The sequence below is a fragment of the Vespa crabro genome, chromosome 1 (genome assembly GCF_910589235.1).
Source record: "Vespa crabro chromosome 1, iyVesCrab1.2, whole genome shotgun sequence".
In the NCBI taxonomy this organism is placed as follows: Eukaryota; Metazoa; Arthropoda; class Insecta; order Hymenoptera; family Vespidae; genus Vespa; species Vespa crabro.
Genome location: NC_060955.1, coordinates 14,391,404 through 14,409,432, shown reverse-complemented (window position 1 = coordinate 14,409,432; position 18,029 = coordinate 14,391,404). Strand labels below are relative to the sequence as shown.

General features: G+C 34.3%; 1 protein-coding gene across 3 annotated transcripts in view; it reads right to left on the bottom strand.

Annotated features, from left to right (window-relative positions):
* Positions 1-3,504: 3,504 nt before the first annotated feature.
* The window catches only part of LOC124428670 (UNC93-like protein), a 34,760-nt gene continuing 20,235 nt past the window's right edge, over positions 3,505-18,029 (bottom strand). For all 3 annotated transcript variants that reach the window (XM_046973226.1, XM_046973050.1, XM_046973138.1), the window contains exons 2-6: positions 17,251-17,954; positions 13,198-13,417; positions 8,705-8,867; positions 4,831-5,098; positions 3,505-4,081 (exon numbers count right to left, since the gene is read on the bottom strand). In XM_046973226.1, coding sequence (XP_046829182.1) covers positions 3,762-4,081; positions 4,831-5,098; positions 8,705-8,867; positions 13,198-13,417; positions 17,251-17,938 — 1,659 coding nt within the window. In that variant the 5' untranslated portion in view covers positions 17,939-17,954 and the 3' untranslated portion in view covers positions 3,505-3,761. The remainder of the gene's footprint in view (positions 4,082-4,830; positions 5,099-8,704; positions 8,868-13,197; positions 13,418-17,250; positions 17,955-18,029) is intronic.

Genomic DNA, 18,029 nt, shown 5'->3' with positions numbered 1-18,029 from the left:
AATAATAATGATGATGATGATGATGATGATGATGATGATGATGATGATGATGATGATGAGGATGATGATGATGACTATGGTGATGATGATGGTGATGATGATGATGATGATTATGATGATAGTAGTAATCACACGCGCAGGTGTGCATATATATATTTTTTTTTCTGTACAACAAATTGGTTGAATTCTTAACAAGTATATCAAAATCTTGCATGCAGCAAAGAATTAGTATTAATTGAAATATATTTTTTGCAATATTTTTCCTTTATTTTAAATTAAGGATAAGATAGTTAACCACGATTAAACGCATTGCGAAAGCCTCGTAACTTTGACAAGAAGGCACGAGGGTAACAGAATTCAACGAAATGGTGTGTATGTAATATATATATATATATATTTATTTATATATATATATATATACATATATAAATATGTATATATATATATATATATATATACATATATAAATATGTATATATATATATTTATGTAGATATAGTAAAATCGGAACGCTTTTCACGTTAGCAGTAAACAAAATACTTTTTGTGATATAATAAGAAAAAGCAAAGAAATAACTGAAGATTCGGTCAATATGATCGATAACGAATTGGAATTGTTTTTTTCATTTTGATATTAAAATATATGTACATCAAATTGATAAAATATCAATTATATCAAATTATATATCTTGTTCTTAGGTTTTTATTTATGGTATATTGATTTGGATAATGTCACGTCGAAGATATCTTCATTATTTATCTATTTTTATTTTTCAGTTTCATATTATATTTTCCAAAGCGTGAATATAAATACGTGCTAGCAGTTCGTAGAACAAATTACTCATATAATTGTAATATTTAACGAAATCAATATCGATGACTACGTCATTGTCCGTGTTTTAGAATATTTTTTCTAATTTGTTAATCCACAAAATATTTAGAATCGATATCTTTAAATATATCGTATATATTATAATACGTATATGAAATTGATGTGTGTACGCGTGTATATAAAGTGTTTATATATATATATATATATATATATATATATATATATATATATATATATATACACGATATGTATATAGCGATATGTATATATAGAGCGTTTATCGATAAATGGTTTATTAAATCATACATTTGTTTTCAACTTATACAAAATATTATAGAGACTCTTATAAAACACAAAGAAACGAGGTTTTTTTGTTGCAGATCTAGTTTTCATTTTTTCACATAAATGAGCTACATTATTTTTTATACGATATATGATCGCAAATCGATCATTAATCGCCGGCAAGTAACAAAGGCTTATTTATCCGCTATCGTATTAACTTCGTCTTACATTTGTCATTAGAACACTCTTACGATTATTATCCTTAATAATATTATATTTATCTACACATTTTATTTTTATTAAACGAACTTGCGCTTCTTAAGAACTACAGTTTTTGTGGTCTAGTTTTTTATCAAATGTATATATAAAGAGAATAGAAAGAAGATAAAGCATAAATGAAACTAGAGAGAAGAAGGAGAGAATGATAATGTGCGTATTTTTAGTAGGACTTTCAATGTTATATTCTACCAGTAATGACCATATTTCCATTGTCTGTCATCGCGCATGGCAAATTTTAAGCGATTCGATATCTCAGTTTGAAGACGAGAAACACATAATACTTTGAATTGAATTTGTATTGCCCCAGATAATCATTTTTCTTTTCTTTTTATTTTACTTTCGAAATAGTAATTTATTATCTTCCATGAAGGAAAGAATACTTTATTGTCATTTTTTTGTGATCTTTCGCTAGGAAGCGCAAGTGGAATTTGAAAGAGCATGAAGGAACTGTTCGACTCTTTTTCCGAGAAATCGCAAGGTCGATCACAACACTTACTCTTACGTTGAAAAGGTGTTTTCTCTTTGTCTTTCTTTTATCAATATCATGCAACTCTAATGATGTATTTCTACTATATAATATGCAAGTAATAAAAGTAAGATAAAGAGATCCGAAAGAACAATAAATCGCATTAAATCCGTGAGATTCATGTAAAGTTTCAGACTTTGATTCGGAAGAAGTTGGTTGAAGAAAGGATTCGTGATTAATGTTTTTGTGAAGATGGATGGCGACGAAGAATGGCGAGAAGCATGCTAACGAGAGAAATGAGAGGTTGTACTTTGAAACCTTTCCTACCTTGGAATATGCCCAGAAAGGTTTCTGACCTCCAAGACGAGAAACTATGGCAATCGGACGAAGATAAACGATTGCCTTCCTTCGTTGAATAACGAACGATAGCGTGATTCGTGCCGTCGGTACACAACCGGACTCTAAAAATAATCCTTGTCTCGCGCCAGACGTTTAAAAAAAGAGCTAAAATCCCTTTAGAAGGATGCACTGAAGAGAGGAATCTCCCCCTTTGCTTGGAGCTCGCGGAATTTAAACTCTGACGATCGTTGGTAAGAAAATTGTATATTCTCTCTTTCTTTCTCTTTTATACACGATGGAACGGGTTTGGGCGAGCCTGAGTATCCATCAGCCGGTGAAAGAAGAGCGAGGAAGAGGGAGAAAGAGAAGGATGAAGAAGGTATTCGTTCGGAGACCAGAGTCGGTTCTCCGCACATTGGACGGATAAGTAGTTAGCGATACCTATAAATAGATACAATGGTAGCTTATGTAGGGAAGCACCGTCGCCAGAAGACAGGATTGTCGTGAATTTCCTCTACGGGTATCTCGTTCTGGCGGGAAAAAGCAGTCGAGCGTAAAGGGTTTCTTTGTAGAAGTCATCTTCACCAAAGAAGAATCTTGATGCGAATGTATCTATCTATCTAAATAGGTAGGGACGTACGTCGATTATTCTTTCCATTTGATCAAGATCTCGAAAAGAATGTGTTTTTTCTTTTTTTGTCGCGACGAGGACGTCTTGGAATTCGATAGATTCTCTTTGCTTTCTTTCCGCCTATCATTGAAAAAGCAAAATAGAATTCCGTCGATAAGTCGATTACGTTGTTGATATTTGTTCAAGAAATAAAATGGATCTTTGCTTTATTGATTAAAACGAGGTGATTTGATGGGAAGGAAAAATGTCTCCAATAGACGACAAATGGATAGCGAATGAACAGCAAATAGACGACAAATAAACGGTAACGTTCCTTTCCCGAACTCTTCTTTGCGACAAGAGGAATCGCGAAAAGTGGTGCTTTCGTTTCATCGCGAAAGACCATCTCACGTCATTTTGCATGCACGTAGTTTTTCACTCTATTACATATAATTTCATCGATAAGATAAGGAGAAAAGATTAATATTCGAGTTGATAGAAGAATAAAGAAAATTGAATTAGATCTAAAATGAAAAGTAGAAGAGGAAGGAAGGAAGGAAGGAAGGAAGGAAGGAAGGAAGGAAGGAAGGAAGGAAGGAAGGAAGGAAGGAAGGAAGGAAGGAAGGAAGGAAGGAAGGAAGGAAGGAAGGAAGGAAGGAAGGAAGGAAGGAAGGAAGGAAGGAAGGAAGGAAGGAAGGAAGGAAGGAAGGAAGGAAGGAAGGAAGGAAGGAAGGAAGGAAGGAAGGAAGGAAGGAAGGAAGGAAGAAAGAAAGAAAGAAAGGAAAGAAGAAAGGAAGGAAGGAAGAAGAAAAGTGGGTCGCCCGAGGTCACTTAACATCGTCCACAAATGTTTCAAAATGTTCTATTGTCCTCGGTCTCGGCGAGAACGCGACAAAAGACAGAAAAATGCCTTTTTTTTCGCGTCATCTAAACTTAGCGAGTCGATGTGTCGGTTCAAAGATGTGTAATGATGATGTCGTCGTCGAGATCGTCCTTCTCATCATCTGTCTCTTCTGGCTGATTGGCCTCTGCTTGCGCGGCTTTCGGGTCCTCAGCAATAGCCTTCAATCTCCTCTGTTTACGTCTGTGAAGAAGTTCGACGATTATGTAGCCCATCGTGCCAATCATCAAGACGGTCAATAGAACATAAAGCTTCATGCGGGCGCACAGATGTGTACTGTACGCATATGCAATCACGAATCCTGCGCTCTCCCATAGTCTGTAATTCGAAAACGCAGCTTCCTTGTTGCGCCTGAAGAGAGTACCATAGAGACCTGCGATAAGGATCATTATTTTTCTTCTTTAATGTAAAAATCTAACGAACTTTTCTACCTATTAATGTTCTTTCTGAGACTTTCAATGATTATATAAGAAAAAAAAGAAAAAAAAAAAAATATCGGAATTCTTTTGAACAAATATTCTAAAGCTAATGTAATTAGCTTAGAATGTAATTAGCATTAAAATCGTTATTTCTAAGCTACGCCTAATGACGTAATAATATGTCCTACGAGTCGTTAAAAACCTGATGTGTTATATATGAATTTCGATCTATCTTCGTCTTCATCTATTTGAATCGAAAAAGAAAAGTGACAACTGACGGACCCGTAGCTGTTTTTTCGTCCTAATTTTTCTATATTCATATGGATAAAGTTTCAAGATATCACTGAGCAAAAACTTTTTTTTCGATTGATGAAAAAATCATAAAGAACAAGTTTTACCGGCTCGAATGTATCTATACACATGTCAACGTCCTAGGTCGTTTTTATGAACTCTAACCGTGTTTATTTCATTATAAACAAATTCGTAATTGACTTTGTTTTTATTTTTGATGGCGAAAAGAGAAGTAAGAAGTAAAATGAAATGAAAATGAAAAGGATAAAATTAGAAAAATTAAGTCTTACGATACTATTTGTCACTGTATAGGGGCTTTAAGATGGTCAACGATTCATAGATTACCATTAATTATTTGTGATTTGGATCCTGATCTTTCCAAATCAAATACATATCAACTAATAATACTAACCATTGACCTGTGTCTGCCAGACGGCGTCACCAACTCCCCAAAGGCCGGAGACTGAATAAAAGACATATGGATTATCTGGGTGTGGTTTCCAAAGAAGCAGCACAACTATTAGACAGGCGTGAACTATGGCACCAAGTGCCATCAACGGTTGCCTGCCTACGAACTTCATAAGAGAGCCAAAGAGCAAGGAGCATCCTGCATTTACCACTCCAAAGCAGATCATCACGTATCCCACTTTGTGAACGCCTAGAGCACAAGAGATGTATGCCTGAAACCGAAAGTGAAAAAGATTAATTCTTTCTTCAAATCTCCAGTTAATGATCAATAAAATTTCGACTTAAAATTTAAATAGTTTATTTGAAAAACAAAACTACATTCGAGTCTTCTTCATGATCTGGTACTATTTTGAAATAGATTGACAAAAAAAAAATAGTTTCCATTTAATTGTTCAACAGTGCCTGTATCTATGGTTGTAAACAACGTCAATTGAACCGTGACATAGGCACTCGATACTCGAATATTTTGAAATCAAAGGCGCACATGACTCTGAATTTGTTGGAATGGTAAGGACGACATCTTTCAAATTGATATAAAAATGACATTGAAATGACGTATTACAGCTTCACATCGCAAAAATTTCATTATATCTACATATGTATGCCCTATAAATACGCTATATACATATATAGTAGGGTGATCATTATTTGGCCTCTGATGAGTGTATCTGCCAGTTCAACTCAAAATAAATAAAAAAAATTTTCTTTAAATTTCAATCCTTTATCTTAATATTTAAAATGTACCGAAGAGCACGTATCTTTTTACATTTAAGTAACATAGAGATCTTAATAACCTTTAGATATCATATTCTAGAACAGATAACAGATAAATAATATTCTAGAATTCACGAAACAATATTTCATACCAAGAAATATTTTTTGTCATTTTTGGGGTTTTGCTTATAAAATATTGTTAATATTCGATAAACGAAGTATCTCGAATACACGTTTTTGTATAGAATTTTAAAAAATATTAAATTTTTTACATTTTTTTTTGTTTATTTTAATAAATGATATCTAAAAATATTTTAAATCTTTGTTATTTAAATGTAAAAAAATTTTTCAGCACGCTTTAATATTAAGATAAAGAGTTGAAATTTGAAGATAATTTTTTTTTTATTTTTTTCGTGCTGAAATAAGGGCGTATTCATCAAAATTCCTCCAAAGGTCAAATAACAACAAATGGGTATATATTATTACCCGTGTACGCAATATATAAATGCGATAGGCAGGTAAGTTTTACGAGCAACCCTTGGTGTTTGACGTATATCGCGAAATGCTTTCGATAAAATTTAAATTCCATCGTCGGTCGAAGAACTTGAATTATCGAGAATTCAAGAACGAACCTTCGCACTGAGGACGATATCCTACCTACCGATATTGCTTTTCTCAAGAAATACGCTAATTTTGTTCACTCAACAAAGTGACGTGCCTCCGATTCTTGCATCGCACGTCATTTTTTTTTGATAATATAAAAGAAGATAGATAAAATATTTAGATAAAAAAATATTTATTCTATGAAACAACTAAACATCATTCTTTAAAGAAAAAGCCATTTTTGCATAGATATTCTTTCAAGAGAAAACGGGAAAATATGAATCATCCTGTATAGCCTCAAGCGCTCACGAGATCGAGCTTGGGTAAATGGAGATGCACGTGAATCGGTGTGCGTGCATGTTGATGTTACAGATGAAGAAGAGATACAAGTACATAACATTTCAGGTTTGGAAGCGGTATCGCGAGAATAAGATCGCAAGCTATTTATATCGAGCCAGCTGACTCAATGGAGTCAGTGTATGCGCGCACGTCTGATAGAGAGAAAGAGTGAGGAGAGGAGAGGAGAGCAGTCATCATCTTTCTCCCTCTTTTCTTTCACCATTTAATTGCCCAATTACCCGGCTTCATCGGCGAATACACTCCTCTCGTCGGACCAGTTTTGAGACGAGCTCGCTCGATCGTACCAGTCGTTGCACTTTTCGCGTCAACTAACGCGGTCGAGTACCTTCGTCGGAAAAAGAAGCAAAAGTTCTATCGTACTTGCGATTCTTCTCCTTCGAATCAACGAATCAAACGATTACGACTCTTAAGATAGCTGAAAAGTATAGGCTGTACTGAAAATACGAAAACTTACGTTATTCAAAAGTGGAATACTCTTTTTTACATACATACATATATTTGATAACGATTGTTTAAAAATCATTATTTTATAATTTATTGGTCGATTATTTTACATAAAAGCCAATGAAAATGTTAAAAATAGGCAAGTGCATATTATCTATATATTATTGTTCATAAGCTGATTCTCTTTCAAAAAGCATCTGTATAATTATAAGCAACCATCTGATGCATTACACAATAGCTATCTTTGTTAATACGAATTTATATATTAATATATATATAATTAATTATATATTTATATATAGTAATAACTGGGAGTAAATTAATGAAAGAAAATATAATTTTGGTATATATATATACACACATATACACAGGTGAAAAATAATATATTAAATTTTTTTAAGTTATATATAATATCTAAAGTGTATGGTAACTTATGGACGGTAGCGTATATTTAAAATAATTGACAAAGATCTAAAAAATGAGAAAAAGTTGATTTGCAAGAAAATGACACGGAGCTAGAAAAAGGCAGTGGTTGGCCGTGATGAATCCTTTCTAACGCAAGGACCGACCTTCGCCTTGGTCGGTTCGTAGATACATTTCATACAACTTTAACTTGATTGGTATGGAAAGTGCAATGACGTCAGGAAGAGCCTCGAAGGGTCAGAAAGATCGGCGGTTATTTTCTTGATCTTCTCCCATTTCTTTTTTTTTTATTTTTTTCTGTTTACCTTCGAAACTCACATCGTCACCGCGTAACAAATTTGAAACGTAGTAACAAATTTTTTGTTTTCCTTTAAAGTCAAATGTACATCGTGCTAATAAATTAACAAATTTCTTTTTTGTTCTTCAAAAAAATATATCGTTAAGATCATTGAAAAACTTTTAGAATAATCAATATTTTCTTTAATACAATTTACAGATTGTTTTGATCGTTTTCGGTATCTTAGTGCTTTATGTAAGGTATATGGTTATTTCTAACCGGTGAAATTTTCAAGAAGTGAAAACTCGTGTAACGCATATACGGGATTAGTTATGGATCTTCGAGAAAATTGTATAAAAATCTTGTAAAAAAGCCATAATTTCCGATGATTATCTCGCAGTTCTTATATCAAATTGATAAATGATCCATCCTATGATCAGTTCGAAAAATTCAATCGTTGGATGTCGACCGAGTCATTGCTTCTCAACGTTCTTGCTAATGGGTGCTATACTATAACTCTTTAGAAGAAAACAATCGCTTCTCGACGGTATTGACATCGCATTTATATCTTCGAGAATCGAAAAATTAAAACCAAAAAAAAATGATTATGCTAACAAATGGGAAAAAGAACTAAGGAAAAAGAAGAAATGGAATAGAAATGGATAAGAATAATTATAAAATAGTCTGATGACGATTCTTCGATATCATTCGACCGGATCGATAAAGATAATCTATGGCGCCAGTGAGAAGAGGGTAAAAAGTGCAAAACAGGAGAGAGAGAGAAAAGAGAGACAAACCGATGACCGACCGGTCACACGGCTCAACGACCGACGAGAAGCTTCCATTACAGCTCAGCCTTCGAGTTTCTTTGGAAGTAGGTTACTCGCAACTTCGTCGAACTTAGTCGAACGACTCTAACGAGCAAAACGTATGTAGATTGGAACAAAGTACGTGCTCGTTATTAGTATATTATTATTTTCTTATCAAGAAATTTTACCTGAGTAAAATCAGCGCCGATGAAGGCCTGTTCCATGCCGATCCATACTGTGATGGGTATTAGTAACTGTTGATAAGGTTTCTTTAATTGATAAGCAGTCGCGGAGAGCAACTGAATACCATTGAGCTCCTGACTATCAGCACGCCGTTGTTTTTCGCCATACCTGTAAATAAAAAAGCAAGCCTATCATAAGAAATTCGTTATAATATTTATATATGTACTAAATTTTGATAAACGATATAGAAAAATGTGAAGACAATCCTATCTCACTATCTCGATAGAGAATTTACGATTAACAACAATTTGAAGTCTTACGAGAAATTTAACGACGTCATTTACATCACAAAAGCACTTTAATGAGGGTTATGTTTAAAATAGATATTGATACTACGAATTGTTTACATATCATTCTTATTTTATTTCCATTTTTTCTTTTCATATATATGAATAGAAGTTAAATACTTCAAAAGCAAAAATGGAAACAAATAAAAAACTAAACATACAAAGGAACGCAATACTGAGAAAGTCCTTAGAGCATGCCCCACCATGCCAGACGGTAATTATTTAGCGCTAAATTTAGCTGCTTAATATGCGGAGACATGTGCTGATTCCAACAATCTAGGCGTCGAAAGATAAGATCCAGAAACAGAGTATAAAAACCTACATACTTTTGTATCTATGTTTTTTTATGTAGCTATTCAACGATGAACCTGATTTGACCGAAGACTACGACAGTGAATTTGCAAAATAAATCTCACTTGGCGCTATTAAATAGCGCCTTAACGCGATCTCCCAACGACGGTGTACGTTCTCCATTCTTGGCAAATGTTCCAACCCAGACGGCATTCCAGAGAACACGTTCTGCCGTTTGACTTTCTTGGACCAGCCGAAGCTATGGATACTTTCGAGGTGGACGAGAGCGCGCAGTAACTCGAGGTCTCGGCTCTCGCCTATCTTCTCAAAAAACATACCCGAGATTTACATCCATTTGCGTCGAACCATTCTTATGTAATAGCTTCATTCTAATCAGCATCTGGGTTGCATTTTTTTACTTTTTTTTTCTCCTAAGAATCAAGCGGTCTAGCTAGGAAAAGAGAGTGGAACATCTTATGCTTTAAAAGCATGTATATGTGTATGTATGTATATATTATATTAAACTACTATACATTATTTATCATTGTTATGGAAAAAGATAGCACATTCGATATTGTAAGCATTCGATACATTCCAAAGCAATCTAGATACATAGTTCAACGAAGCACTGACTCATTGATCAACATCGCTTAAAACAAACGACTTCCTTGCAATCGGAAAAACTACTTTATGATCCACGATCGTGCAACTGTATAACGGGAAATTTTAACTACAATCATAAATTATTTTTTTTTTCAAATATATCTTTACGCGTATCATGGATACGTAAGGTACATAATAAGCATATTGAAAACTGTTAATTATTGCTGTTACTACTTCTCACGATATCACATATACGATCGGTTACTCAGCCTTGCAAAGTCATCAAGAGTTGTTTTATTTTCTTTCGCAAGAATAAAGACTATCGATATTTATTTTTACTTTGGTTAGTAAACTAAACACGAGAGCATCCAAGACATACATTCTCGAAGATAAAAATAATTTTTGCCTATTTTGTCTTCAGTTAGTATTTAAATTCAAGTCATCGTACAATATTAGGAATGAGCTTGTACGCGTGCACACGAACAAATTATTGTTTCTTATTAACAAGTTTTTATTTTTTATCCAGAGAAGACTAGTGATGGTCTAACGATGCTTATGATCGTCTATGCGTATAAATGCTCCATTCGTGCGAAGAGACTCTCTTGAACCGTTACGACTTGCAGCCTTGAAAACGTCGCGATGTGGAAAAAATACCGTCAACGCGTCGTCGATGCGACATCTAACGCGTGCCTAACAACAATATTGCTTGTAGTATCTCGAGATATCACAGAATTTGTTTTCTTCTTGTTTTACTTACGGAAAATAAGAAAAGAAAGAAAAGCGAATAGTTCTACGTCAACGGATGCCCTGTTTCTTTGACGTTCCAACTATGTAAGAACATTGGAAGGATACGAGTCAACAATTTTTATGGAACAATCCTTTCATTACTAAAGATGACTATAGTTACCAAATATCCAGCATTCGCTCTTTACTAAAAATGACTATATTTTGCAGTTGAAATCAAATATTCTAACATGTATTTCACAATTTATTGTACTTGAAATAACTAATTTATTGTAATTTGAAAAAACTTGAATAAAAATCAAATAATTTCTATGACACGATAAAGAAGCAAATATTATATTCTGTAGTTCAATTGCCCCGTACAATGGCAATGTACTGATGATTAAATCTATTGTAGTGAAAGTATTAAACCGATTTTCAAAGGTATTACGCAAAGAATCAATTTGAAAAGTTATTACATTTAATTCAAAGAATGATAGCGATTAAATTGACAAAGAATTGCATTTAAAAAAACATTATACCGTTCAATTTTAGGTATCGATCGATTCAAACTCAATTACTCGAATTCATTTATCAAAAATCACAATTGTAAATTTAGATTTGGTTGGACGTTGTCACGTTAAAAGCGTGGTTAACATAGCGACAGAAAATAAAAAAAAACATATGTAGGTACACGTACTTTGATCGAAAAATGCAAATTTTTTAATACCCGTTCGATTATGCAATCGCAAAGCTGTCCAGCAGTACGATGCTTCTTCATTCATACGATCGTCCAGATATCTCCGCCGCTCATTGCAGAAAATGGTTAGAATCATTAGAGGTAGCTAATTACAATTCGTAAGAGACATTTCCCTCTAATCTGGGATGTATATCCGTTTCCGGTTTTAAGATTGTATGAATATAGTATGTTTCGTTTCTCTAACCATAGAAGAATGACGCGATATGTGTAATCGTTTCTTTCTTTATCAATTCTTTTCATTTTTTGATAAATCCATTTAACCCTTTCATTATAGTGGAATATATACTTTAGTGCAAAACATAACATTTGATGCTTCATTTTATAATGCAAATTATTGGTTTCTTATTTAAGTTAAATGAAAATAATTAAAACGAATTATAAATGGATATATAGTACATTAGAAGAGCGTTGGTTGCCACGAAAATATTAAGACATTTTACATTCACCTGAAGTTATTAATTGAAGCAGAATTTTGTTGAATAACTATGGTTACATTTGGTATACAGAGATTGTTCAACATTGGGTGACTATGGTCACCTTTAGTAAAGAAAAGTTAACCTTGTTCGAATTCGTGTTTTTTTATGAGAATCGGTGTTACATACTCGTTGTACCGTAACGACGGCACCAGTCTTTGCTAACGACGTCTTTTCATAACATAATGAGAGAGCTCGTATGCATTAATTACGAATAAAAAATTCCTAAGTATGCGCGCGCACTCACTCATTCGCGTCTAACCAACACGGGAAAATGAAATTTTCTAAAACTTCGTAATATCAAATCTACTTCGGCTCAATAATTTGATTGACGGCCTGCCATTAAATGTTGCATACATCCGGCATATATGAAATTACGTTGTTGGTAAAATAATGTTACCGAGCGACATTTCGGGAAAAAATTTATGAGATCTTTTCGATCACAAAAAATAAAAATAAAAGAGACCAATCAATTTTCACGATATCCTTTTTACGCCGAACTTATACTATTATATTTTTTTATCATAATATATAAAAACACACATTCTAACTCATCGGACATTCTGCCGCAACAATGATTGTGATTAACAAACGATTTTATCGATAATTTTCAATGAAGTGCTTGTTAGTATTTACGCTGGGAAGATGGTTCGTGTACGCTATTAAGACTCTTTTTATTATCTGTTTGTTCAAGTGCAACGTTATCCTCGGCTTCTGCATCAACCTAAGAAGCGAAATAATTCGGATTAGCCGTCGTAGCGTTTTTAATAAGTACAAATAGCGATCGTTACGATTGTAGTTACGCAACGACGTGGTCGGTGGCTTTGCATCTATGCATCCTGTCAGGATGTACGCTATTTTGCAATCATGAGCAGAGCAATGTTTATGGCGATATAGCGTCGAGAGAATGAGAGAGAGAAAGAGAGAGAGGAAGAGAATACCCACGTATCTCGCGATACTCGCTCGTTAAGGCGTGTTTCGTAATACTTCTCTGGAAAAAAACGATGCTTCGGCTCATCCTCGCTACTCTTTTGCAGACCGATTATACGGTCGAATCTCCGAGAAAAAATTCGATGTACATTAATTTGATCTGTCTCTTCACATTTATAGAATTATAACTATAAACGATACCTAAAATCGATCTTAAAACTTATATACGAAATTATTTTTCTATAAGTTCTTAAGTTTTATATATAAGTTCTAATCTATTAATAAGTTCTATAAGTTCTTAAGAATATTATGACCAAAATGAAATAATGTTGGGTAAAAATGGATGATAAGATATTTCATTAAATACTCACCTTGATAGAGGATCGACGAAAAGAGCGACAATGATCACCGCGACGATGACGCATGTCAAATAGATCGAGGAGATTTCGTAAATTTCCGATTCCGGGGGTCTCTCTAAGTTTTCGTGCGCTCCATTACCAAGAACGCAAAATTCGGCACCACAGAGCTTTATCTTGTTCCAGCTAGTCGTACTATTGCCACTACTGCTACCGAATTCTCCTTCGCTCAAGACTAGAAATAGATAATTTTATTTTGTTCATAATTGTATTGAGAAATATTGGAACTATGCATAAAGGGATAAATAATAAGATATATAATAGCACATAGAAGTATAAATGTAAAGAGAAATCGTAAGGCTATATTCGAAGAAACGAATGCTTTTCACATTACGATTGCATTAATTTATACGTAGATACGTGTCGTACGCGCTTAATTGATAATTCCGTCGTCAAGGTAATGTGCGGACCGAGAGAAAAGATCGAAAAGGTTGATTACAGGATTACACCGGAAATCACCACTATCTTGATCGTATCCTATAGAGGTGTCGTGTTCTCAAGTACAGCTTGAAATATGGCTATATCAACTATAACGACATTCTATAAATCGATAACTCAACGGTTAAGTTTCATCCAGCGAAGTGATGATATTACCACGATAACATAGAAAGAAAAAGAGAACGAGAGAGAGAGAGAGAGAGAGAGAAAGAGAGAGAGAGAGAGAGAGAGAGAGAGAGAGATCTTATACGAGGTTGCATCATCAAGTACTGCTACGATCCTCGAGGATATGCGATACTGTGTCTCGTTATGCACGCTTCAGACGTGTTAGCCGATCGTAAATCGATTGTGCTTGCTGGCTCTCTCCATGTTTCAGGTGATCGCGAGATATCGATGTCACGGTTAGACCGATGTCTCGTCGTTCATGGTAATCAACGGTATTACGCTCGTAATAATTTATATTATACGTGACACAATCGAAGATCGTTCCACGATCGTTTCAGAATCATTCCGTCTCTCCATCAACTTCCCACCTCTCTTTCTCTCTTTTTAATAAATTTAATAATTTTTTTTTCTTTCCAGTTAATATCTATAGAAACGATATTTTTCTTCGTTCGAATGGAAATCATAACTATTTTCCACGTTACTTTCATTCGAAATATAAGAAAATAAACTTTGGGCAATCGATGGAAAATTCGCAAATCTCTCGACTTATCGTGTAGGTATATAGTATAGTAGCGTACTCGTAACGATAACAAGAAAGCGTTTCATTCGCAGCTGTATAAACGCTTGCCCGTACATACACGGCTATGCAAAGAAGGAAACGATCAACGTGTGCTCTCATCCGTCGTATCGTTTCCTGGCATTTACTTTGAGTTTTCTAGAAGGATCTTTTCGTTCGAGGCTCGATAACGTGAAAAAAAATAAACAATGTGAAAAATGATAAACAACGAACTTGTTCGTGTACAACAAAAGCCACGTACTGAATGAGAGAGACGAGATGATTCTGTCTTCCGTTCAATTTCCGTCGTTTCTGTTCTTACGAATGCTTCAATATTTCGAGGAAATTGAAAATTTGAACGCAAGTTGTTTTTAACACATTTTTATCATGAGAAATTTATTACAAGTTACTACGAGTAGCAAATAAAAATATCGTCTTGAACAAAAAGTCCGACTCTACGACAAATTGTTTTATTTCTTAAGATACTAAATTTATTTAATGAAATTTTATTTCATTACCTTATAAAAGACTATTATAATATAAAAATCTAAACCCGAATTATAAGCCTAATTTCCTTGCGACACTGATAACAATTGTACAAATATATGATGATTTCTTAAAAACTGATGAAAAAATATGTTATTTAAGTCAATCATGATAAGAGAAACCGCAGGCTAACGAATTCGAGTGTAATGTCAGCTCATTATATTTTAAAATAAAGAAATAAAGTCATCATATCCACAATTAAAGATCATTCATCGAAAAAGGTAATTTTATACATTCGCAAAATATAGCAAAATTACGACACAATATGGCATAAGTGGTATACACAGGTATTAATTGATTTCTACATGTACTATAACTTGATACGAAACTATACATTTAAATCGTAAAAACAATTTCAAGATTGAACCTTCGATTCGAACTCATATCGAAGAGACTGCCAAGCCACCTCGATTCTCTCCTCGTTGTGTGTAAGAATTATCGAGCATGATAATTGAAACGTGTTAAACTTTTATTTTCCTTCGAGACGAACGTGTCTCTAATTGAATTCTTCTCGGATATTAGGATCTCATTTTTTGTAACTTTTGAGAAGTCTTTTTAGAACGTATCTATTGAAAAAATCTGTTGAAAAAACGCATAACATTTACAGGTACAAATTCTTCTTCAAAGTCTTCATAAAGAGAAAGAAGCAAAGAAACGATAAAACGTAATGATGAAAATAGCATACATTCTATGACGAAAAAGATGACATTCATTTATTTCCATTTTGATCATCTCATTTATATAAAAATAATCTAATTATTATTTAATAATAGGGATCATAAGTCGTCAATTTTTTTTTTAATAAGTAATTTAGCTTCAGTTCGATTTAAGTCTTTGATATGTGAAGACGTATTTTGTTGCGGTATATTGTAAAGTAAATTGATGATTTATAGTTTAAAAAAAAAAGGTTTCTCTTATTTCAAAACCAAATAACTAACCTTCAGAAGAACATATATGTTATTGCATGTTATTTCATTTTTGATCAGGATTAAATATAAGAACTGCAGTAACAACAATTTATGATATCTATAGGGACTTTCTGAAAATCGATTAGTGCTAACGTTGAATTTGATCGACAATGTTAAGACACTTTCATGAAATCGAATTATATTTTTCATCTTAGCCAGTAATTTTTTATAAGAGAGGAATTGAAAATTTGCCGAAGAAATGGATAATAATGACGAATATGTAATTGATTAGAAACTAATTTTTAAAAATTGGATATTATATATGTGTTTAACTTCGAAATAATTATTTATAAATACTCCTAATAATAATTTTAGTTCTCTTATATCGAGCTCTGTCACTCTACCGAATTTTCACAAAATATTTAAATTAGTATATCGGGAACTAATCATATTCCGTGCGCACGAAGCTCAAATGCCGTTCTGAAATTCGCGTGGGCCAACACCCGTGAGTACGATAAATACGAGAACTCGACATTTGAAGAGAAAAGAACTTTCACCGTGGTAATGATGCTAATAATATTATGCCGTTTTTAAAGATTTTTTCCCGTTCGACTCGTCTGAGCATCCGCTTTAAATTCTACACTTTGTTAACGGTAACGATTAACATGTCACAGCGTGGAAATTAAAATTGATCGAGGAATTTTGATTCAAGAAAGAATCTTTCCGCTTCGGTGAATTTATCTTTACTATTCTTAAATAGAAAATTAAAAGTACACTTTGGATAGAGCATTTTTACTTAAAAATATCTATCTATTCTTTGTTTCACTTTATTAGACGATAGAGAGATCGACGAACAAAGAAAAGAAATCGAGAAAAAAAGAAAGGATAGGATTATTGGTAACCGACGGTATCGGAGAATGTGTACGAAGTGGTACGGAAACCGACTATCGCAAGTTTATACCGGATAAATCTTGTTTCTTCTCGCGTTCCTTATCGCTCTCACTCACTCTTTCTCTCTCTCTCTCTCTCTCTCTCTCTCTCTCTCTCTCTCTATCTATCTCTCTTTCACAACTACAGACACACATCGCGTCGTTTGTGAAATGTATACGCGAGTAACGTGTGTATAACAACCTCGTGCGTGAGCATGGCCTTTGCAGGGAAAAGGCTCGCGTTTGATCGGTCATCGTCTGACTTCCTTGAATCAGTGATGAACTACTTTAACACTAATCGACGCGCCGGTGCTCCGCTAGATACGACCTTCTTTATCCATTCATTGAAATCTCTGAATAACCAGAGAAGATTGTAAAGTAAAAAGAAAGCACATATATATATACAGTTAAACTATAATAAACAGGATCGAAAGATGGAAAGAAGTGAAAAGATAAAAGAACTTACCCAGCGAAGATATAAGATTTCCCCAGAGTTCTGCGGTTTGCCAAGCAAGAAAGAAAAAGCCAAAGAACCTGACGACAATCGCGTCGACCGGTTGGTCCGTGAGTTTTGCGTAAACACCACCGACCTGCGTGAGATAGGTAGCCTTTGCTGCCCACATAGGTGCGGCACCAAGACCGAGCAAAACGCCAGCCGGCACAAGGGTGTAAAATCTTGGATAAAACTGAGAACCGATGTAAGGTGCGTAACAAAGCATCGAAAGACAAAGCGTCCATTTAACGGTTAACCTCTTAATGAGAAAAGTCGGTACGAAAATACAAGAGAGCACAAGGGCCGCGTAAATTGCCGAAAGAGAGACGGTACCGAGGCCGTCGCTTGCATTTATTGATGACTGAAGGTTCGCTGTGCCTTGGAACGCCGTGAACTGCACCATGAACGCTATCGAGACGGTCCCAATATTCTTCAAAATCCGCCACTTCTCGCCACGGGAAAGTTTGAATTTCCTCGATTGAGTATCATCTTCCGTTTGAGGTAGCTGTGGTGGTTTTTGAGGCTCCGGTGGAATACAATCAGTACCATCATCTTTGTAACCTTCGTTTCTATAACCTACACCGCTTACCGTCACTGTGTAAACGGTATCGCTTCCACCACCGCCCATACTTCTACCGCCATCGTTCTGCGAAGCCACCATTTTACGTTTCAGCTACCTGCGAAAGAGTAACAAATACCTTTTTAATATTTATCTTTTCCCTATGCAATAAAGATACGTTTTAGTATAGTCA